This window comes from Mucor velutinosus, assembly GCF_035048745.1.
Source record: "Mucor velutinosus strain NIH1002 chromosome Unknown tig00001563, whole genome shotgun sequence".
Lineage (NCBI taxonomy): Eukaryota > Fungi > Mucoromycota > Mucoromycetes > Mucorales > Mucoraceae > Mucor > Mucor velutinosus.
This window is the reverse complement of record NW_027041904.1, coordinates 2,808,183-2,829,886: the sequence shown is the minus strand read 5'-3', so window position 1 is coordinate 2,829,886 and position 21,704 is coordinate 2,808,183. Positions and strand designations below refer to the sequence as shown.

Here is a 21,704-nt window from a genome sequence, read left to right as displayed (position 1 = left end):
TGCTCTATAAGCTTATTCATAGTACCTCATATAATCAGTACCGTTGGATTTGCCATGGAAAGTAATACAAGAAAGCATAAGAGAGTTTGAAAGATTTCGAACATCATATATAGTTGAATCCTGCAAAATAGATCTTTTTTTAAATTTTGTTTATTGATTGAGCCGCGTACACTAGGAGTAATGGTCGAAGTGAAGAGGTGGGTGCAATTGAGCAGAAATACTATAAGAACATAAAATACTAAATTAAACTAATCTAAAGAACTATCTAAACTATCTAACTACAAGAGGGAATGGATTTGGTCCTCCTCCACTGTCTGGCGAACAGTGGAGCGGATATTCTCCAGAATCGCCTCAGGGACAAGGATGATGTTGTCAAACACAAATCGCATATGGGCTAGCCATATTTGAAACAGGGTGATGAGTAGGATGCTGTATGGACGGATGCCTTTGACTTGGGAGTACCAGATATCCGAAAAGTCCAGGGACAGAAGAGCCTCTTTGATGTCAGTGATAGTCGTGGTGGGCCAAAGGAATTCGAAAATGACGCCTTGCCATACCTTTACTTTGGATGGGCAGTCAAAGAGCAGGTGGCTGGCGGTTTCATTGGGAGACAAGCAGACAGGACAATTGTGAGACTCGAAGACTGCAGGCATCATGTAGTGTAATCTGCTTCTAGAAGGGATACAGCCTGCGATGAACCGGTATATCACATTACGTTGAATGTAGGTAAGAGATAGGGACCAAAAGAATTTCCAATTAGCAGCAGAGACAGCAAAATAGATCAATCAAGTCAGATAAAGGCAAAAAATGTTTGATGGAGTTACAGCTGATTTTGTCGATGGCTGGCGAATTCAATGCTTGCTCAATTATAAAAGCAATCGATGCTTTTGGAGGCCCAATAAAAGACAATTGCAAACTAAGGTAGCCCATCGTTTGTTTCAACTGCGGCTTACTACTACTTTACACAAATGGCTCGTTTGATTGCGTGAAATGGGACATTTAATGTGCTCTGATTCTTGAACTCAAAGTCAAGTTTGATCTGGAAACATTTCTCAACACGAGTAATAAAATAGCCAGCTGATCCAAATGTATTGAAAGACTTCAAATAAAGCATAACAGGAGGGCCAGGTCTCTTCGCGTTGTATTTGCTGCAAATGTAGATTTCAGAGCGTTAATACAATATGTCTTTTGAAAACTGCCAAAATATCTCTTGGTCGCGCTCATTGCTTCATTGGCACTCGGAACTTCTGGGAGCATCTTTACGGTGCACAAACTCTACAACAAACAAACTTTAATAGGGCCCCTGTATACTATATTTTTTTTTGCGTCTCAAGAGGTAGAACGGGCGTACAATGGAAGCAGAAGAAATCAACCACGGTCTCACTTCTGAAAGAAATGATCAAGATGGCATGCAACTGTTCAATCTTATAGAAATATCCATTTTCAAAACCAAAACTAGGTGGTTAAATTATCGGTAAATTCTTCTGCCACGGAGCCGTCAGTTCTCATATCCTTTAACGGATGCAAATGATCCATTTGCTTCCAAGTAGGTATCATAGCAACCAAGAGGGTAAATACGAATGATACCGTGCCTATTTTAGTAATTAAAATGGCATATTGAAGTTTACAATCTATAAAATAGTATCAGTCATCTTGTGGCCCCAGTCTTGCCATTGTGTATATTTATATACGTTTTTTTTCCGTAAGCCTGGGAGAACATGCTTAGGTAAGCAATGGTAGTGTTTGCATGGTTTGATGCAATATGGTCATATTGATGAGAACAAACTTTCATTACGAGATGAGAAAACTACCCCAATCTTTTCCGGAATTTCAAAGCTAAAGACATTATGGAATGGAAAGCACTCTTCATTTCGTTATAAAGATGTTTAGAAGGGTTTCTTGTAGCTCATGAACAATGTTACCCTGTGTTTTTCAAATGTTTTTGCTTTTTTACCGTTTTGCCCCTTTCGACCCTAGTAAAAAAATAGGTTGCTTACATTATTCTTCGATCCTACTGAATATACCAGTGATAAAAGCATCTCCAGTCATGTTAGTGCGACCCTCCGGCGATGCGGTGAAACTCTGCTTGGCAGATCCATTAAAGTACAGAGCCAGATGTAGGCAGAATAGAGGTAGCAAATATCTGCCTAGCTTTACTTTCTCTGTATGGCTCCACCTGCTTTGCGATGAAATATGTTTTGCGCATGCAGGACCCTTTGATCCAGTGCCAGCGATTAAATGGAATCAAGTGTAGATGGACGAGTTTTAAGTTCATTTTACCCCGTATTTTACCGTTCAATCTCCTACTACTCTCTGTTTTGTTGTCATGGACACCATTTACCGAATTGTAGTCAAACTATACTCATCGCCAAGTGGTAACCCAGCTTGTTACATTAATAATATGCGTTTAGTCTATAAATTTTTTGCGTCAGTTGAAAAAAAAAAAAAAACTACCCCACCTTTTTTAATCTTATTGTTCATGTATGAATATCATGGCTGCATTTCTCCAGATTTTTCCTTGTTACTTCAGGCTTCCAAATGTACAGAATATTTCTGTTTTGTAGAAGCAAATCAACTATACAAGGACAATTTGTACAAATGAAGATATATGTAATTGACTTTATTTAGCCATTAAATATTCCCACATGACAGTTGTTTTTCATGCTCAATCTAAAAGTTGGGATGATGAATATTACCTTTGCACTTATTTAGTCTGGCTAAACTTTATGTGCTTCCCGTTCTCCACGGAGATAGATTGATTGGCGTGTAAAATGCGGGGAAATGTGGGGAAGGAGCCAATCAACATGTAAATCAAAGTCCATCGAAAATCATATATAAACCAGGTCAAAATGTCTGTCTTATTCTCTTTATATTTCACTCTCATAACTCCAACAACTTACAAAATATAAACATGCAAGAAGATAAAAATCAAGCCCATCATATGGATGGCGAATTTGCTGAGGATGGCGAGAGATTGAGCATGGATCAAGCCCAGCCTTCTGCCACTGATGCTCAGGTCGAAAAGAAGCTTGTCCGTCTCTTGGATTACCGTCTTATGATTTGGGCCTTCTGGGGTTACTTTGCCAACGGTTTAGACAGAAACAACATGCCTAATGCTCAAACTACTGGTCTCAGTGAGGATTTGAACCTTGTTAGCAACCAATACAATTGGGCTCTCACCATGTTCTTTATCGGTTACATTATGTAATGTATTTTCACTATTCGGATATGAATGACATGTCATTAACACTCTCTCTTTATAGCTTACAAATTCCTTCCAATTATATCATCACAAAAGTGCGTCCTAGTATCATGTTGCCTCTCATTGTCTTTGTATGGGGTGCCATTGTTTGTTTCATGGCTCTCGTTAAGGATTACAAAGGTCTCTACGGTCTCCGTATCTGTCTTGGCTTGACTGAAGCTGGTTTCTATCCTGGTATTGTCTTTTTACTCGGCTCTTGGTACACCAAAGAAGAATTGGGTACACGTACGGCTGTGTTTGTCGCTGGCTCTCAAGTCTCTGGTGCTTTCAGTGGTCTCATTTCCGGTGCTATTGCCAATAGTTTAGATGGTGCTCACGGCATGCGTGGTTGGAAATGGCTTTTCATTATTGAAGGTATCATTGCCGTTGTCATTGGTTTCGCTGGCTTCTTTGTTCTTCCTGATTTCCCTCATAACACTCGTTTCATCAATGGTGAATTGCGTGACATGGCTATTGTTCGTCTTGAGCGCCAAGGTAAAAGCGCTGCTGTTACTGGCTTGAACATGACCACCTTCCGTAACTTGTTTACGACACCATTCATTTACCTGTTCACTGCCATGTTTATCTGTATGCAAATGGGTATGGGTATTCTGCAAAACTTCCCTATCATCCTCAAGACCATGGGCTACGAATCCTCTTTTGCCAATTACATGATGGTTCCTATCTGGTGTTGGGTTGGTGTGGTCATCATTGCTCAAGGAAAGCTTTCTGATAAGTTTAACACTGGCCGATTCGGTCATCGTGCTTTCCACATTATTGCTGGCGGCCTCTTTACTTTGATCTGGTACATTGTCTTGGTAGCTGTCAATGGTGGTAACGTGCCCGTTGGCCTCTTGTTTGCTTGTGCTTACCTTGTTCCTCCTGTATTTGGTATCTCTCCCATCATGATGAGTTGGGCAAACGAGATCTACGCATGCGACAGAGAGTCCCGCGCTTTAGCCATTGCCATCATCAATTCCATCGGCAACCTCGTACCCAATTTCGTCAATGTCGAGGCCTGGAATGTTCAAGACGCACCCACCTATCGTACTGGTAAAATCACCACTATGGGAATGACAGCTGCTATGGTCATCATGTGTTGTGTCGCTTACTATCTACAAGCCAACAAGATTATGATTCCTAAGTCTTCTCAGCAAATCGTTGATGAAGAGATGGACAACAAGAAGACTCCCATTAGTCGTGATGACGAATTCTAAGCAAAGTCGCCATCACATCATCTCTACTTTCAACTACTGTACCATAATATTCATCTACCCCCTGTTCCTCAAACTTACCATGTACTTTTTTCCTTCATTTTCCCATCGTTTTAATGAAAAATGATGCTGGCCTGTATTTTTATTGTAGCAATTTAATATCATATACGTATATTACCTGAAATAAATATCTTACCATATTGTATTCTCATATCCTGCCGACTCATTCAATTATCAAGAGCATTTCATTATTCCAATCTTCTGTACCAATTTCTTCCCAGCTTTTACTCTGTTTCTTCTCCACACTTGACCATAATTGGGAAAATTAACGAGATATAGATCAGTGTAATACAAACAAAAGGAACCATTTTGATTTGTGATTATCGATTTGTAATAGACTCTCAGTTTGATGCTGGTCCCTGGGTTTAATGTCAGAAAGATTCAGGGTACAAAATTAAGCCAGAGTCTCGCTTCATTTATCATCATGTTACAGATGGCTTTGAAGCTCGGGTACAAGCAAGTGCTCATCAATGTTTATCCGAGATACAGCGTTGTAGGCTTATTTTGTGTGCTGTCATAGTAATTGAACACCATAGATGCAAATATACTAGCAATTTTATCAAGATAGCTAGCGCATGGAGGGTTAGTGCCCTAAATGGGTCGAAAAAAAGGTACTCCAGATGTTTGCATCTAAAGGAATTGTTTGATGCCTCTCCGAACAAGTAAATTGGCATAAATCAGCATATTTAACAACAAGTCTTTCATGCTATAGTGTATGAAACAAGTTGCATTGCAGTTACTAGAGATGATGATCAGCTTCACTGAAGGCTCATTTACGGACTGCACAGTGCTTCTGTTGCTTCTAATACACTAGATGTCGCTACTTTTGCCGCACACTCTCTTTCTTATTGAGATGCTGCTATAGCTAATTCATGAAGCCCAGTATATCGTACAACTCCCTGGAGGTGGGTCAGACATTGAGGGATTTGAAGATAATGAACAATTCAAAAACATCTACTGCCAATGCAGTATGTCGCGTTGAAAGGAGATAATTTGATCTTACACATTTGTCTGTGCGAGTAATTCTGTTATTTCTACTTATAGAACTAGGGGTCTAATTAAGCCGATTTTGACATATTTGCCTCAGATCAAAATCGCATATGTCCATTATTGTCAATTAGCAACCAAATGTTTCGTATGCAAGTGATTATATTATCATAATTTGAGCATCTTTCGTAGATGATATAGATCCTGGCCACGACATAGTTTTCTCAACACATACTGCTATTTATATATCATATCAGAGATGATTGAGAGTCGAGAGGTCATTCACTTACGAGGCATTAGAAGCTTCATTCGCCTTCACAAGTCACCCAAATCAACCTACATAACATGCAGAAAGTCACATGAACTTCGACATTTAGCATTGAAGTTTTTTTTTTTTTTTTTTTTTTTTTTCTTTTCGATTACACTTGACCTTTTGAACACAATGGACGACAGAATTTTAGAGCAATTAGAGGTAAAGACGATGGTTGAAATCTCACTTCATGGATGTGGAACTAACTGTAACATGTTGCTTGCAGAACGACATTCACAACAAGGTTGTCGCTTATGAATACAGTGACGCGGGAGGTAAACGCTGCAACAGCATCGTTGTAATCAAGCTCTTATATGTTGACCATTTGCATTTTAGACAAGACCCTCTCTGGCTTTATCATTACCTTATTGAAAGTTGGAAAGAATGCTCAGGAAGTCAATGATGAGCTTCTTTTACGTAAGTTTATGCTGCTACCTGATGAGCCATGCAAGCATTCTTTGTCTAACATATCATTTAATAGTCGTAGGAACTGATTATGGTATATACAGTGCAAATCACATTGCGCAATGGATTAATCACTAACCGCTGGGTACTGTAGATTCCAATCTCACTGAATGGATTTTCACTCGTAAGCAAGAACTTGAAGCGCCCTCATCCGCACCAGAAACATCCACGCCAATGCAAGAAGAGCAGCCTCAACAACAAGAGCAACCCCAATCTGATAGGCAGAACACAGCATCTTCTCGACAAACAGGACGCATGGATAGCGAGAGGCCTAAGAGCAGAATGTTTAGTCAGGCACTTGGAGCTTTGACAAATGACAGCAAGCGCACCGACTACTCATCAGCACGCCACCGCAGCGATCGTTCTCGCAGTCGATCTCGCTCACCTGGACGTCGCCCTACTCGTTACGAACGCCCTGAACGCACTTCTCGCCATGAAGACAGGGATTCTCGCAAATCGAATGATGTGTTTTCTAGAATTGGAAATGCAAGAGGCAATAGCGGTGATAGACCTAGTGTTTTCGATCGCTTGGGTGGATCTAAACCTATCGACATCCCTGACCGTCACCACAATAGCAAACAAGAGCGTTGTAAATACTGGCCCAACTGCAAAAACGGTGATAATTGCATGTTTGTCCACCCTACTAGCATCTGCCCGTAAGTCCAAGTTCATGTTGTGATTCATTGACTGCAGGTACTAACTTGAATACACAGCGATTTCCCCAATTGCCCAAAAAAGGCATCAGAATGTCTAGGCATTCACCCAGAAATCGGCAAGCCGGCCTTACAGCCTCATACAACCAAATTACCATATCCCTGCAAATTCTTCCCTTACTGCAACAACCCAGTATGCCCATACATGCATCCCATCATGCCACCTCAACAAGCGTATTTCATGCAAGCCCAGCCTTCATTCTCCAAGGTTGGACAACGAGTGCCAATTCCTTGTAAAAACGGTGATGCTTGTACAAGACCAGATTGCCATTTCCTTCACCCCAAAGATGCTGATTTCAACAAGACCGAAGTGATTGTAAGCTGGCATGGATGTATGTGATTGCAAAGAGGTACTAATTCATTTGTATGCAATAGTGTAAGTTTGATGGCGCTTGCACACGACCCAACTGCTTCTACAAGCACACAAAAGAAAATAACACTCAAAACAAAGCTTTAATCAACAAGTCTGAAAACATCAACACTCGCCAATTCTCTGTACCTGAAGATCAAGTTGAAGAGCGTATTATTGTTGGTGAAAGTGCAGATGTGATCCGCGAGTCTGAACAGCCATCTGCGTCCAAGGATGTTGATATGGACTCATAGCCTGCTTTTTGTCAAGAAAAAAAAAAGAAATGTTAGAAACGCACATCTATTTGTAGAATACTTTATGAAATGCAAATAAACATGAACCTACTTTAATACACGATTATTTCATAATGATGGCAGACATTTGTGCTTACCTGCCATTCGCAAATGCAAGCATGTTTATTTCAAGAATTACATGGTGTGCTTTGGCCCGGAATTACATCCAGTTCTAGCATTTGAATAACATTCGCAAAGGATGCAATCGCCTATTCCTGTTGAGTCAATGAAGCTAGCATTGCCACGGATCATACTACAGAAGTAGTGGCCAGTATAATAACAAAGACAATCTCTAGAGTAGTTTATAGCGCCATTTGCTGTCAGTGCGTTCAATATGCAAGCAAAATCGGTGGTTCTAGATTGCCGTGTACAAACTTTTGATTTCTCATTTCTGCTGGTACACCATCACATACCTAATCTGAAGGACCGAGTTTAAAAAAGCCTTATAGATCTTCCCGAGATAAAGAAAGAGATGGCCCACCAAACTATAATTAACTGCTAATGCAGCCATTTTTGTCGGATCAAAAAATTACATAATGGGCTGTGTATCAAGGGACGAAAACGACTCAACAGATAGATCAACAAAATGTTATTGGTTAATCAAATTGCAAACGCTCAAGCCTTGTTCTGATGAACGACACTTCCTGTGGGAAGTTTTCCCGTTGCGTTATAGCCACAATTTACGAGACAAACAAACACATGGAATGAACTGATGAGAGCGGATGGTAATACATTAGCAATTTCTAACTGTTATTCATTGTAAGAGTGCGTATCTTTTCGGTTTTGGGATCTTGATTTGTGTCATGCTCCAGGAATACATTTACACTTTGTTCGATCAATTAGATGTTGGCACTAGTTAAGCCCTCCTGTAATCGCTTGGAGCGCTGTCTTCTGGTAGCACTGCATTGAATCAAGAGCATTGTTCTTCCATGGTGCACTATGTTTGTTTTGTTTTCCATCAATGTGCAAATGGTAGTAGTAAACAAAAGAAGAACTAGATATTTTTATACGTGAGAATGGTTACACGGCAACCACCAAATAGTAAAAGTGTATTAAACCCCAATCAATCTGTGATGAATACTTTGTTGGGAAAAGTAGCATCTTATTGAGGTATCCTGACGTCTATAAAATAGCTCCTTCTTCCTTTCTGTTTCTTGCTTTTTCTCTTAAATCAGCAACACTATTTCACACACAATGCCTGAACACAGAGACGTCTACAACCCGCTCTTATTCGAGATTGCCTGGGAAGTTGCAAACAAAGGTAAATGGCACTGAGATACGCTTATTGTGCCCATTGTTTATATTCTGTTAGTGGGCGGCATCTACACTGTCATCAAGACAAAAGTACCTGTTACAGTTCGAGAATTTGGAGATAGATATTGCCTGATCGGCCCCTTGTCTTACAAGACGGCTCCTATGGAAGTGGAGGCTCTCGAGCCACCCTCTGGGATTATACGGGAAACATTAGAGGCCATGTCCGCTCAGGGTGTAAAGTATCTCTTTGGTCGATGGCTAGTCGAAGGTGCTCCCTATGTGCTCTTGTTTGATACAGGTAGTGTGACCCATAAGCTGGATGAATGGAAAGGAGATCTCTGGCGAGTGGCAGGCATCCCTAGTCCTCCAAGCGATCAAGAGACCAATGAGGCTATTCTATTTGGATACATGGTTACCTGGTTCCTTGGCGAAGTAGCAAGCAAGGTAAAATGGCACCTAGTCAAAGACACACATCAAGTTATTCACGCTGATTTGGAGTAGTACAGTGCACAATCAACCGAATCTGAACCAAGTCCAGCTATTATTGCTCATTTTCACGAATGGTTGGCTGGTGTTGCCATTCCTCTCATCAAGAAGCGCAAGATTGACATCACTACCATCTTCACAACACATGCTACTCTTCTGGGTCGTTACTTGTGTGCTGGCTCGGTTGATTTCTACAACAACCTCCGAGACTTTGATGTTGATCACGAGGCCGGTAAGCGTGGTATCTATCATCGTTACTGTATTGAGCGAGGCGCAGCCCATTGTTCCGATGTTTTTACGACTGTCAGTCATATCACTGCTTATGAGAGCGAGCATTTGCTGAAGCGAAAGCCAGGTAAAGCGATGATTGGAAATATGGTCTTATGGACGTCTGACTCAACATATGAGATAGATGGCGTCTTGCCAAACGGTTTAAACGTAGTAAAATTCCAAGCTGTCCACGAGTTTCAAAATAAGCATGCCCTGAATAAGGAAAAGATCAATGATTTTGTCAGAGGTCATTTCTATGGTCATTATGATTTTGATCTGGACAACACTGTCTATCTCTTTACTGCTGGTCGCTACGAGTTCCGTAACAAGGGCGTGGATATGTTTGTAGAGGCACTTGGACGTAAGTACATGTGCTATTCGTTATGAGCACGCATCATATTGACATGAAACAACCCATTTAAGGTTTGAATGATCGTTTGAAAGCAGCCAAATCAAACACAACTGTTGTGGTGTTCCTCGTCATGCCTGCTGCAACTCGCTCATTCAACGTGGAAGCTCTCAAGGGCCAGGCTGTCACCAAGCAGCTTCGTGAAACTGTCAACGAGATTCAGGATCGTATTGGTAAGCGTATATTTGAAAGTGCTCTCAAAGGCGAAGAGCTGGATCCTGCGGAATTCCTGCATAGTGAGGATAGGGTGCTCTTGAAACGTCGAGTATTTGCGCTGAAGAATCACAGCCTACCACCTATTGTCACGCATAACATGGTGGATGATGGCATCGACCCTATCATCAATCAATTGAGACGCCTTCAGCTATACAACAAATCGGATGACCGCGTAAAGACTATTTTCCACCCTGAATTCCTAAATGCTAACAATCCATTGCTGGGCCTCGACTATGAAGATTTCGTGCGTGGTTGCCACTTGGGTGTCTTTCCATCTTATTATGAGCCTTGGGGATATACACCTGCTGAGTGCACAGTGATGGGTGTGCCGTCTATTACAACAAAGTAAGTGTGTCTATGAGATGATACGTACTTGTACAATGACTAACTTGGCTCTAGCTTATCTGGTTTTGGGTGCTTTATGGATGAAAACATTGAAAACTGCGAGGACTATGGTATTTACATTGTCGATCGAAGACTCAAATCTGTCGAAGAGTCCATCCAGCAACTGTGCGAGCAAATGTTTAGATTCTGCCAAAAGACAAGACGTCAGCGTATCAATCAACGTAATCGTACCGAGAGATTATCAGATCTGCTAGACTGGAAGCGCATGGGTTTAGAATACATTAAAGCACGTCAATTGGCATTGCGCCGCGTGTACCCAGAGTCATTTGTTGACGATGATGATCAATTAGACCTAGACGCTGTCGTCAAGAAGATCCCAAAGCCATTGTCTGCTCCTGCAAGCCCTCGCATTAGAAACTTGGTAAATGGCTACTTTAACGGTGACGTCGAGGAAGAGGAAGAGGAAGAAGAACATCAAATTCTCATACCACGAAAGGAGTTTCCCGCCTTGCGCAAAAAGGGAGATGGGGCCTCAAGAGAGGAAGAGTTACTAAGAGAGGGCGATATCATGACATTGAACAAGATGTCTCTTGAGGAGAAGAAACAAAGACATCATTAATAAAAGATCCGTTCTGATAACCAAAGATTAGTACTGTCTCTATTTGGATTTGTGAAACCTGTAGTTGATTTTATCTTGAAACATGAAATCTCATTTGCACTCTTTCTTTTCTTTACACTCGTGATTTTCAAACTACAATGCCTACTGCTATCAAACCTCTCCCTATCACTGTCTTTACTGGTTTTCTGGGCAGTGGTAAAACTACACAAATCTTGAGCTTATTACAGCGTGTTCCCAAAGACTACAAAGTGTGCTTATTGAAGAATGAATTTGGTGATATTGCAGGTAAGAATGGTCTGGTAACTGGTTTTCATACCAACATATGCTGACATTTACTGCCACAGTTGATAGTCAATTGGCAAAGGAGACCAATGTGGGTGTGCAAGAGATGGTCAATGGCTGCATGTGCTGTGTACTTGTTGGTCAAATGAAGTTGGCGCTTCAAGAACTAAGAGGTGAATGCTCATTTTAAGTAGATGTATGTTTGATTACTAATATCATTGCCCATAGACCAGTACAACCCTGATAGAATTATTGTCGAGACTAGCGGTTCAGCTTTTCCTGGTAAGACGTGCAATCCATGACGAGATGATCATATCAGCTGTTCTAATACCAGTTGAAAATTTTTTAGCTCCCATTGCCTGGCAAATTCGTGAAATGGAGAGCGAAGGTTTTGTTTTGGATTCCATCATTACAGTAGTCGATTGCGAGAACTTTACTGGTTATGAGGACACTAGCTATACAGCCAAGTTGCAAGCTCAATATACCGATGTCATTTTACTCAACAAGCATGAATTGGTCGATGAACGTCAACTAGACAATGTCATTGATCACATCAACGTTTTGAATACCGATACACCCAAGGTCAAATGCGACAAAAAGGGCGTCTCTCCTGATCTTGTGTTTGGTTTAGACACTCAACTCTTCAAGGTGGGCTATGGAAGGGAGAAGCATTTGGAAGAATCTGTATTTGATCCTAAGCACCAAGAAAACGAGGTCGATTTGATCCAGATCCTCCAATCTGTCAATGACAACAAGTTGACGCTCGAACAATTTGAGACATTCCTCAAGTCCATGCCCAAGGAAGATATCTACCGTATCAAAGGTTTTGTTCGTTTGGATGATGGTCAATTGTCTATTGTGAACCATGCTTTTGGTCGATGGACACTCACACCCGTTGAAAATGAAGATACTCTGGAAAATACCAAGGATGTTCAGATCAAGATTACTGTTATGGGTGATGGTTTGAGAATGTATACGGAAAAAGTCAAGGCACTTTTAAACAGTGGTGAGGGTGATGTTCAGCTCACTCCTGCTCATCGTCATTAGAATATTTTAGACATTAGTACAATCGATCCATTTTATAAATAAAGTCATATCAACAGCTGCATTAAACTCTCATCCAGAATTTTTTTTGGTAACATTTCAACTTGGAGGTGCTTTACGAATGGTTATGGACGCTAGAAGAAAAGTTTAAGCAATGTCATACGTTCTTTTCCTTGCAGGAGCATCAGGAGACTTTTGATTAGCGACCATTGCCTTGCAAATGGTACCTTCGGATCAATATTGTTATATCACAAGATACCCTTTGCTAAACATATGGAAGGCAAATAGTATAAAGTGCTATAGAACATTGCCAACTTCGATTCGGCTCAACTTTGTAGACATGATCATTGCTCCTTACCCCATAGCAGCTTTGTAAGATGCTACAGCTGTTAATACAGTCAAAAGCAATAGGCTACATACACTACATTTGCTGTAAAATGTAAAAAAGATGTCCGGCTTACCTGATTCGAACAGGTGACCTAAAGATGACAGTTTCACTACAGTCTTCCGCTCTACCAACTGAGCTAAAGCCGGGATCTCTTTCCGTTTTTCATCACTTTTTGCCACCCTCTCCGTAAAAAGTCTCCTTAGAATCACGAAAAACGCTATTTTCCCAACAATCAGCAATTCAATCAACTCCAAAACTATACCAGTATACTTGCCTTTAGTCTCTGTCTATTGTGTTATAGTTTCAAGTTTATTGAACATCTCCTTCATATTTTTTTGGATCTTCAACAATTTCTAAAAAAATAATCAGCAATATGCCCGAGTTTCAGCACCCAACTGATATGAATCAGGTTACTGTTATCATGCAACAGTTACAGCAACAACTTGCCTCTCTTTCTGAACGTGTTAATCAACATGATGGTATTTTGGCTCGTCTCGATGCTTTGGAAAAGGAAAACCAAGCCTTGAAAAAAATTTTACACGACAAGGATCTGGTCATTGAAAAATTGCAAGCCACGTCACAGGATTCTGTTACAAGCACCCCCATCAAGGGGGCATCTGGATCCACCACCTCTGCTACTGCCACCACTGATTCTGGTACTATTAGCTATTCTGCTATAGCTAAGAAGGCTGCACATCGCCCTGATCCAACTAAAGCTACTAAGAGAAAGTTGGCTGCTGGTCGTCTCTTCAAAACGTCTGCTGCTAAGGGTCCCCAAGGATACCAATATGTATATATTGGTAGATCTGGCAAGATCTTACGCTCTGAAATTCGACGCACTCTCAAGGCCATTGGGGTGGATACGTCTCGTATCCTCGACATCAACTTCCCTGCCTCCGAAGCTATTGGTATTCTCTTGCATACCCAATATGTTGCTGAATTCTTGGCTCTGCTCCGTGCAAGTGAATCGGAAATATTGGAGGATTTTGACCCGTTGAATCCTGCTAATATTGCCGACCCACAATACGATGCCTACTCTGAACACGATCGAATGGATCTCATTGCTGAGATGGTCAATGCTCGCAGCGTAGATGCTCTGTCCCACATCCGCCCACTTAATGTGAGTAGTGTTGGCCGTTGGTTCCTGGATCTTGGATGGATAGGTCAAGCCGAACTGGACGAGGCTGTTGCTGGTGCTATGGACCGACTAAAGGAAAAGGACCCTAAAAAGGCTGCTTTCTTGTTCAAGCGTCGCCGTGATACTTCTACTGATTCTGAAATGGAGATCTAATGTCTCTTAACAATGAATCATGGTCTGGTAATTTGAATAATGTGTCTGTCCCCCCGGTTTTTGTCTCTCTCTCTCTTTGGAATGCGAATGGTCTTCGTCAAACAACAGTTCATGATGTTATTTCTCATATTGTTGATACTCATGTTCTGTTTGTCACTGAAACTTGGCTCACTTCTGGTTCCTATCCGATTGACTGGTCTCAATACCACTTGTATGGTTCAAAAGTACCTGGTGCTTTCAACCGTGGTTCTGGTGGTATCACTGCTTTTGTCTCTCCTTCTTGCCCCTTTACGGTCTTCCAACTCCCTTCATACAATCCGCACACTCTGTCTCTCAAGGTTGGCACCCTAACGGTTCATTGTGTTTACTTTCCTCCACCCTTATCCTCTGATAAGGTGCTCTCGGCCCTCAGCTCATTACCTATGACTAGGGATACTATTCTCTGCGGTGATTTCAATGCTTGGTTGGGTCCTCTGACTGGTGATGCTATCTCCAATGCTCGTGGTAATGCTCTCAAACCTTGGTTTGACGAACATTGCTTATCTGTGCTTAATGCGTCTTTGGCTTTTGGTGTCAAGACTTACTCTTCTTTTCGGCAGCAGCAAGAATTGAGTAGTATTATCGATTTGTTTCTGACAAATATTGGTGATGTTGCTTTGGTGAACCCTCAACTGGTGGTTGAGTCTGATCTGTCTCTTGGTTCTGACCATCGATTGATGTCACTTACTTTCGGGTATGTGCCACCTCTCGATGACACTGTGGCTCCTGGTGATTCTGTTCTGGCTCCTCGGCGGCAATGGAAGCTCTCGAAATTGACGAAAGAGAGGCCTTTGGGCCTACTCCGTGAATCCTTTCGATCTTCTGTTGCTCCTCTGGCACTACGGCCCAACTGATGTTCTCACAGAACATCGATGCGCTCTTTTGGGAACATCGATGTTCTCGTGAGCACCTCGATGTTCCCATATCAGAACATTTGGCTTTACACTGTGAAGATAGTTATCAGATATGCGCTTTTAAATGGTATGGTCAGACTTTTTGAGTTCTTTTGTTTATTTTTCGTACCGAACGCCAATTCGTAGCATCATTATCTACGAAGTTAGAAGCCTCCAAACTTGCTCAATTTGAAACAAATCAGGAGAAAAAATCACGTGACCCAAGTTTCTGGTTACTTTGAGTCGCTATGTCAAAGTGGTAATATTCCTGACTAACAAACTGAAGGTCGCCAGTTCGAATCCGAGCAAACTCGTTTTTTCTTCGTTGGACGTTAACCTTGCTGGGTTAATTATGCTTTTCTCAAAATGCTTTGATGGTCAGTGATGCGGATCCTTTTCTTTTATTATTTTTTTTTATAATTATTTTGCGCATGCCTTCATGGACAACAAAGCTGTAAGAGGTATACAAGTATGATTAATGAATGTAGCTATGTATTGTATTGACAAATGTATTATCTTTTATTTCGTAGCCTCAAGTGGGTAGTTTTACGCGAAAGCAAAAAAAAAAATCTGTATGTTGCGATTTCAATCCTCGTTAAAGGTTGCGAATATCGCCAGCATCGATCGACATATCTTGTTCAAACGCATGGTAGTTTGCAATGACGCTAAAGTGCAAGTCGTTATCCAAAGATTTCACCAATCCCACTTGCATCTCAACATCGTCAATAGAAATGACAGCATACTTGGGATCAATCACTCTCGGCACCCTTCTTGCAATTTGTTGTTCGACAGGCTCATTCATACGAACAAAAGGGACAGACCTGTCGTGAGAAGCAACACCATGATTTTTCATGGTTTCAACGAAAGCCAAAAAGTAGGTCGACCCATCATAGACATGTTGGAAAAAGAATATCACTCGCGAAACAAACCAACAGGAAACAGGGTGATTAAGTCGATTGAGGTGAGTTGACCTAAACATGACCAGATGGTTGCTTCTACGAAACTCATGCATCTTCTCTCTGTATATTTCTGATCCTATGACAGTAGAACCGATTAGAGCACGATGGGCAACCTTGATCGTCATTGACAATGGACTGTTCAGCCTTTGAAGAGAGAATATCCTGCAATAGTATTTCGACAAAGCACGCTTGAATCTTGCAATTGGAACACCATGGAGTTCAGCACGATCAGTACCATCGAAGCCAAAATGATGATCCAAATTTGTCTCTTCTTGATCAGGTTCCCACAACTGTGAGCTTGTTAGAGATTCTGGATGATTGAGGTATGTGATGGATGCATATGGCTGCGGTCGAATGCCTTGGAGGAACTCATTTGAGTCGAAGATCCTTTTCAGCTGGTTTCTGATTGCAACAATTTCAATCAAGTTGGAAGATTGCTTGCCTGTCCTTGACTTGCCAGTTATCAAATCACCAAACTTTCCAATGCTTCTGTAAAATGGATGATGTTGTTATGTAAGTAACTGGATGTGTGTGATAAACATAGCATGTATAGATGACTAACCGTTCTTGACTTCGTGAGGAGTAGGCTACAATTGGCCCCATTTCTCTTATCATCCACACTACATGTGTAAGCTGATGCATTACGGGACGGAAGACCGAAAGTGACAAGCACATGGCATCTCTCTGAGCTTTGCAGTAGTCAATGAAGAAGTCAATGCATTCATCAATCTCTGCCAACCTAGACTCAGTGAACTCCCATTGCAATGCAAGACAGACGCCTCTAACCAGCTTCATGATTGCTTTCCTAGCCTGTGGACTGGCTAATTCTGGGACAAAGAGAGTAGGTATGATGGTCTATTTCAAATCAGAATAATCAGATCCTAATTCACGCCTTACATGTGTACGTTTGCAGATTACAGTGGAACTGATCTTACCAGCAAATTATCAAGATAGTCAACACTGCGGGTGCCTCGTAGCTTCTCCACCAGATTCAAAAAGCTTCCATCAAATGCAACTGGTATATATGATCTTGTGTCCTCAATTGCTTTGCCAATCTCGAACAGCCGTTGCTTTGGAATGAAAAATGGATAATTTTCTCGCTCCAATTCACCATCTGGATATGTGTAGAAGAACTTTGTGTTGTTCGGAGACAGGTCGACAGTGAGCATCTCGAAGAGTTCTGAACCAACACCTCGTGCTAATGTATGCATTTCTTCGAATCCAAAGCATTGGGGTGCAATGCATGACGATAGCTGATTGAAAAGGCTAACACCGTTGAATCCAAGGTTGGACTCAGCCCTCTCGTAATCTTCATTCGTACGCATGCTTCCAGCATTTGGAAAGTACATCCCATGGCTGCGATTATCAGGGTGCATACCACGCGAAAGACACCAACGACAGCCATACTCAGATGCATGATGAGCACACTTGCTCCAGTCAAACACGGCTAGAATAAAGCAGGTAGGTAAATCAATTTCATGTTAGCCATTGTGGATGCTGATTAGTTGCTTTATCAATCAGGATAATTACCTGGAGTATCACCACCACAAATTAGAGGATGAACCTTCAAACGAATTGGCCCAGCATCATTTGTTTCGACTACCATTCCATACGTAGAAAGCCACTGGAGCTCTGCCAAGATGATGGAAATGAACGAGTCAAATGATTTGGGCTTCTTTTTTCCTGGAAAGATACAAAGCTCGTGCGTGTACTCCTCCTTGTAACGCTTGTGTGGATCGTAATTGAACACCATCAGATGAATAATTGTGAATAGCCGATCACCTCTCTTTTCAACTACAAAGCCATCATTCATGATCGCAACTGCGATATCCAGGTCATTTGTGAAATGCGTATTCTTGATGGACTTGTACGTGGCGCCGTCAAATACGTCAGCAATGATAACATCGGATGGATTTTCTTCAAGGTCTCTGTTGTCGTAGGCATGTCGGTACCGAAGCTCCTCTCTCGTTATTGGATTCGCAACTAATCGTGATACGATGTCTCCAATTGACATGACTTTCATTGTTGACAGGGCTCGACGATCTCCCCGTGCATCGTATCTTTCATGGGAACAAATATCACAAATTGTCTCCTCGTCATCTACTTCCAATGCGTACAGCTTACAGCCATTGATACACACATCATATTCATGGGATGTCAACGATGATTGGCGCTGAAGCATGCTTTGCACACGAGGGCCATGCATAATCTCCGGATTGCTTTCTATCAGTTCATGGGAGGGGGAGGATCGGAAGCTGGTGAGTTATTGTATAAATGACATGTCATTGCAATGCGAATTACCTCGACTAATTTTTTCTGTATCTCTCAAAACAGTGTTCATCAACCTGACCAACTTTCTGTATGCATCCCGTGGTATAGCAAAATCATTGACGATATCATACAGCTCAATCGAAACCAGTTCTGTGGTTGTATATGTATTTTGGTTGATGTCTTCGAGGGATCTGCAATCGTAGAAGCAAGCCTGATCTTCTGCATCTGGGTCGACTACTCCAACTGTCTTGTATTTGACATTTAGCAAATCAAATTCAAGCCCTGGTTCTTCTGGATTGTCTCCTGTTATCGCATGTGTGGAATCCGCTATTGTGAGTATATACATCTACTTTAGCGCTGCAATTCCTTACCATTATTATCGACAATAGGCAGCAGATCAGCAGCACCCGGCGTCTGTTCAAAGCCTGCGTAGTCGTAATCAGCATCGTCAGCAGCAGGAATCATTTCTTCAATATCACTCATGGCATCATCATCATGCAGCTGGTTTGCATGATCTGAATTGGCTGTGACTAGCGCACTGGGGGGAGATTGTGGCTGTATCAGCGTTGTTTCCATTGGAGGTTGCTCTTCCATTTCAACATCTTGATCTTCATTCAAAATGGGAGCACGACAGTTTCGGCGATGGTTGCGTAGAGCACGGGCACTGTCAAAGCTGGTATAGCAATTTGTACAGAAGGATGGCTCTGTTTCTCGTGATATACGGATTGAGAATGACATGTTTGGAGAAACCAAGAAAAATAGGCAAGTAAAAACAAATTTCAAGTGGCAGCTTTATATACTAATTCAAGTTTTATTTGCGCTCGCCAACAAATGCGTTTATCATCGTTTACAAGCAAGTGATACGTAGTCTTGCATATAACGTTTGGTAACTCAAAGTCCAAGATCAAGTAAGGAACGTGTTTCCTATGATGTGATATGTCGCCTCAGGCTACTTCTACGTCATTTCACTTTCAACATCATGTCAAATCGAGTGGTATTCACTGTGCACATATGCTTATACTATGGGCGTACAATGAGGTCAGCATTACTTGCATGAAGCCTGTGAACCGAATGACGTTCAACAACGTGGTGGTGTGTGCGCAACGAGATATACGGTATAACACAACTCTAAACATATCTTTTCTTTGCTTACTAAATTTTTATTATCAGCGCGAACCATGAACAACAACAACAACAACAACAACAACAACAACAACGCTGCCAGCATTGACTTCACCGCAAGACTCTTGCAAGAAATGATGGCAATGAGATCCGAAATCAGCCAACAAGGCGTACAACTGAACGTCTTGAATGATGGATTTCGACAGCAATTCATGTCGCCATTGGAAGACGCAGGCAGCGATTTGGCAACAAGAAGCATCCTGGATCCCACTTACAGAAGCCAGGTACTATCAAACAGCAACAGAAGAGGTCCTCGGGTAATTGAAGCAAACCCTACCGGCAGGGCCAGAGCTTCTCCTGTGGAGAGATACAACGCAATGCTCCAGCATCTACACAAACTATGCAATGGGGCATCTGTACCCGATTTGACACCAGGGCAGCTCAAATCGCGCAGGGAGAAGCTCCACCGCACAGCAAAGAGGGTCTTGGAGGCTATACTGGTGATGCATCCAAATATCTCGCATTGGAATGCCCTGGACCATGTGCAGGATGAACAGGTATATTACAGCCTGGCACTGGAGGAGCAGGCCCTGCAACGGGACAATCTCATGATTTGTCTCTGCAAGAAGCAGTGGTGTGCCAGGTTGTTGCTCTCCCAGGCCTTCAAAGCAAATAGAGCAAGCAGAAACCGAGCTGCTGCTGCTGATGCTGCTGCTGATGCTGCTGCTGATGCTGCTGCCAATGTTGCCAATGCTGCCAATGCTGCTGCCAATGTGTCTTTGCAAGAAAACGAGGCAAGAAGCCATCTTCTGGTAAGTAGCTCCTATTATTTGTTTTGGCCATGGCTAACATCTAAGTATTGGAAACATTTCAAATGCTTTTAGGAGACTGAATCAGCAATTGTTGGAGACAGTGATATTGCCCAGCTTGCTCAAACTGCCGGTGTTGGTAATGCTGAGGATGATGACAACCTTAGTACTACTAGCAATATGTAATGGTGTGTGCGTTTGTGAGATCTTGTATATTTCATCCAAAATAAAATTACTTTGCTTTTGTACATTTGATGCTGCCTTGCTCTATTGGGATTTGAGATGATGGATTAGCTGCGATGCCACATTTAAAATCACATTTGATAGGTCACTTCAGCTTAAAAAGTTACTTGATTTGGTTACATCAGTCTGATACTGTGCATGATTAGAGCGTGTTTCTATATTTTTAGATCGAAACTTTGTATATTTAGGTCATCCCTTGAGAAAAAAGTGCTTTTGTTTCTCTTTTTTCTTCATTTTTCATCTATTTTCACTTTAATTCTATCAGCATAAGAGACATGTACTCTGTAGCAGCAAGAAGAAGAGGCAGCATTTACCGTCCATGGCTTTAAAGGTGGAGGCTAGGTTTCAATGCCATTGAAGAAGGAATACCATTTCAAATGTGCGCCGTGGGAAGCTTCATATCCCTGCCATAGTATCCAGGATGGAATCTTCATTTACACCCTTTCGAGACAACAAATTTATGGTATGTCCAATGCTTCTTGCCATATAAAAGCTAACAAATATCTTGTAGAAATGTAAAGGCGACTTTGCCAGGTCAATTTCGATGTCGCAAGTATGCCATTTGGTTAACCGTTTCCCTCCATCTTGCTGGTTCCATTTATCTGCTTTCTTGCTTATCACTGTTCAAGTAGTAAGTCATCTTTTGCTGCATCACCAGGAAGAATCAGTCGTTACTCACCTGATAAGTTGACTAGTGCCAGCGTCGAGTGGGTCTGGCGGGTTTGGCTTGATAACTGAGCACATCTCTTGCATACTTTATGGATCCCCTTTTGCATCCAGTGAACAATGGCAGATGCTTCATAGTTGAATGATGCGGTCTATACATCTGATTCTTCTGACAGCATAAGACGCATTAACATTCGTTCGATGTTTTCTTTTCAAGAATGTCTGCTCCCAATGAGTCGCTGCCTGGTGGTGTGCTGTACTTTCTATCTGTCTTGTGAAAGAGGTATTGTAGTCATTACGCCTTTGCTGGAACGCTTTACTAACTTGATTCAGTTCACATCTTTGCTGATAGGTACATGCACATCTTTGATATTATGCTGGCTTTTGTACAATTCGTTGCTCTACATGGAACACTGTTGATGGCTTCAACCTTTTCATTCTATGCTCTCTCTGGATCTCGCCTGGA

The 21,704-nt window shown here is 41.8% G+C and overlaps 9 protein-coding genes and 1 non-coding gene across 10 annotated transcripts; 7 read left to right on the top strand and 3 right to left on the bottom strand.

The window, feature by feature from the left end:
* Positions 1-278: 278 nt before the first annotated feature.
* On the bottom strand, positions 279-656 carry CAF17 (ccr4 associated factor; the record flags this gene model as incomplete). Its single annotated transcript, XM_064828767.1, has 1 exon — positions 279-656. One exon carries the CDS (start codon positions 654-656, stop codon positions 279-281), a length of 378 nt encoding a protein of 125 aa, XP_064685969.1.
* Positions 657-2,911: 2,255 nt separating this feature from the next.
* Positions 2,912-4,458, top strand: mrpl8 (54S ribosomal protein L8, mitochondrial; the record flags this gene model as incomplete). The annotated part of the gene is made up of 2 exons (XM_064828766.1): positions 2,912-3,204; positions 3,264-4,458. 2 exons carry the CDS (start codon positions 2,912-2,914, stop codon positions 4,456-4,458), a joined length of 1,488 nt encoding a protein of 495 aa, XP_064685968.1.
* Positions 4,459-5,944: 1,486 nt separating this feature from the next.
* On the top strand, positions 5,945-7,593 carry ATC70_009534 (uncharacterized protein; the record flags this gene model as incomplete). The annotated part of the gene is made up of 7 exons (XM_064828765.1): positions 5,945-5,974; positions 6,039-6,087; positions 6,149-6,229; positions 6,294-6,311; positions 6,372-6,933; positions 6,991-7,306; positions 7,366-7,593. 7 exons carry the CDS (start codon positions 5,945-5,947, stop codon positions 7,591-7,593), a joined length of 1,284 nt encoding a protein of 427 aa, XP_064685967.1.
* A 1,233-nt stretch (positions 7,594-8,826) lies between these two features.
* Positions 8,827-11,231, top strand: ATC70_009533 (HTH APSES-type domain-containing protein; the record flags this gene model as incomplete). Its single annotated transcript, XM_064828764.1, has 6 exons — positions 8,827-8,893; positions 8,945-9,330; positions 9,388-9,727; positions 9,785-10,003; positions 10,066-10,612; positions 10,667-11,231. The coding sequence occupies 6 exons, from the start codon at positions 8,827-8,829 to the stop codon at positions 11,229-11,231; spliced, it is 2,124 nt and encodes a 707-aa protein (XP_064685966.1).
* Positions 11,232-11,368: 137 nt separating this feature from the next.
* PCK1_3 (Protein kinase C-like 1) lies at positions 11,369-12,560 on the top strand (the record flags this gene model as incomplete). The annotated part of the gene is made up of 4 exons (XM_064828763.1): positions 11,369-11,516; positions 11,576-11,686; positions 11,742-11,795; positions 11,863-12,560. The coding sequence occupies 4 exons, from the start codon at positions 11,369-11,371 to the stop codon at positions 12,558-12,560; spliced, it is 1,011 nt and encodes a 336-aa protein (XP_064685965.1).
* A 448-nt stretch (positions 12,561-13,008) lies between these two features.
* ATC70_009531 lies at positions 13,009-13,091 on the bottom strand. The gene has a single exon. It is a non-coding gene; the product is annotated as a tRNA-Tyr (tRNA).
* Positions 13,092-13,318: 227 nt separating this feature from the next.
* KGD1_1 (2-oxoglutarate dehydrogenase E1 component) lies at positions 13,319-14,236 on the top strand (the record flags this gene model as incomplete). The annotated part of the gene is made up of 1 exon (XM_064828762.1): positions 13,319-14,236. The coding sequence occupies one exon, from the start codon at positions 13,319-13,321 to the stop codon at positions 14,234-14,236; it is 918 nt and encodes a 305-aa protein (XP_064685964.1).
* Positions 14,237-14,658: 422 nt separating this feature from the next.
* Positions 14,659-15,129, top strand: HGT20_18 (Bifunctional purine biosynthesis protein PurH; the record flags this gene model as incomplete). Its single annotated transcript, XM_064828761.1, has 1 exon — positions 14,659-15,129. The coding sequence occupies one exon, from the start codon at positions 14,659-14,661 to the stop codon at positions 15,127-15,129; it is 471 nt and encodes a 156-aa protein (XP_064685963.1).
* A 634-nt stretch (positions 15,130-15,763) lies between these two features.
* On the bottom strand, positions 15,764-19,136 carry ATC70_009528 (uncharacterized protein; the record flags this gene model as incomplete). The annotated part of the gene is made up of 6 exons (XM_064828760.1): positions 15,764-16,616; positions 16,690-16,982; positions 17,063-17,574; positions 17,658-18,350; positions 18,429-18,701; positions 18,770-19,136. 6 exons carry the CDS (start codon positions 19,134-19,136, stop codon positions 15,764-15,766), a joined length of 2,991 nt encoding a protein of 996 aa, XP_064685962.1.
* Positions 19,137-19,576: 440 nt separating this feature from the next.
* On the top strand, positions 19,577-20,515 carry ATC70_009527 (uncharacterized protein; the record flags this gene model as incomplete). Its single annotated transcript, XM_064828759.1, has 2 exons — positions 19,577-20,332; positions 20,405-20,515. 2 exons carry the CDS (start codon positions 19,577-19,579, stop codon positions 20,513-20,515), a joined length of 867 nt encoding a protein of 288 aa, XP_064685961.1.
* Positions 20,516-21,704: the final 1,189 nt, after the last annotated feature.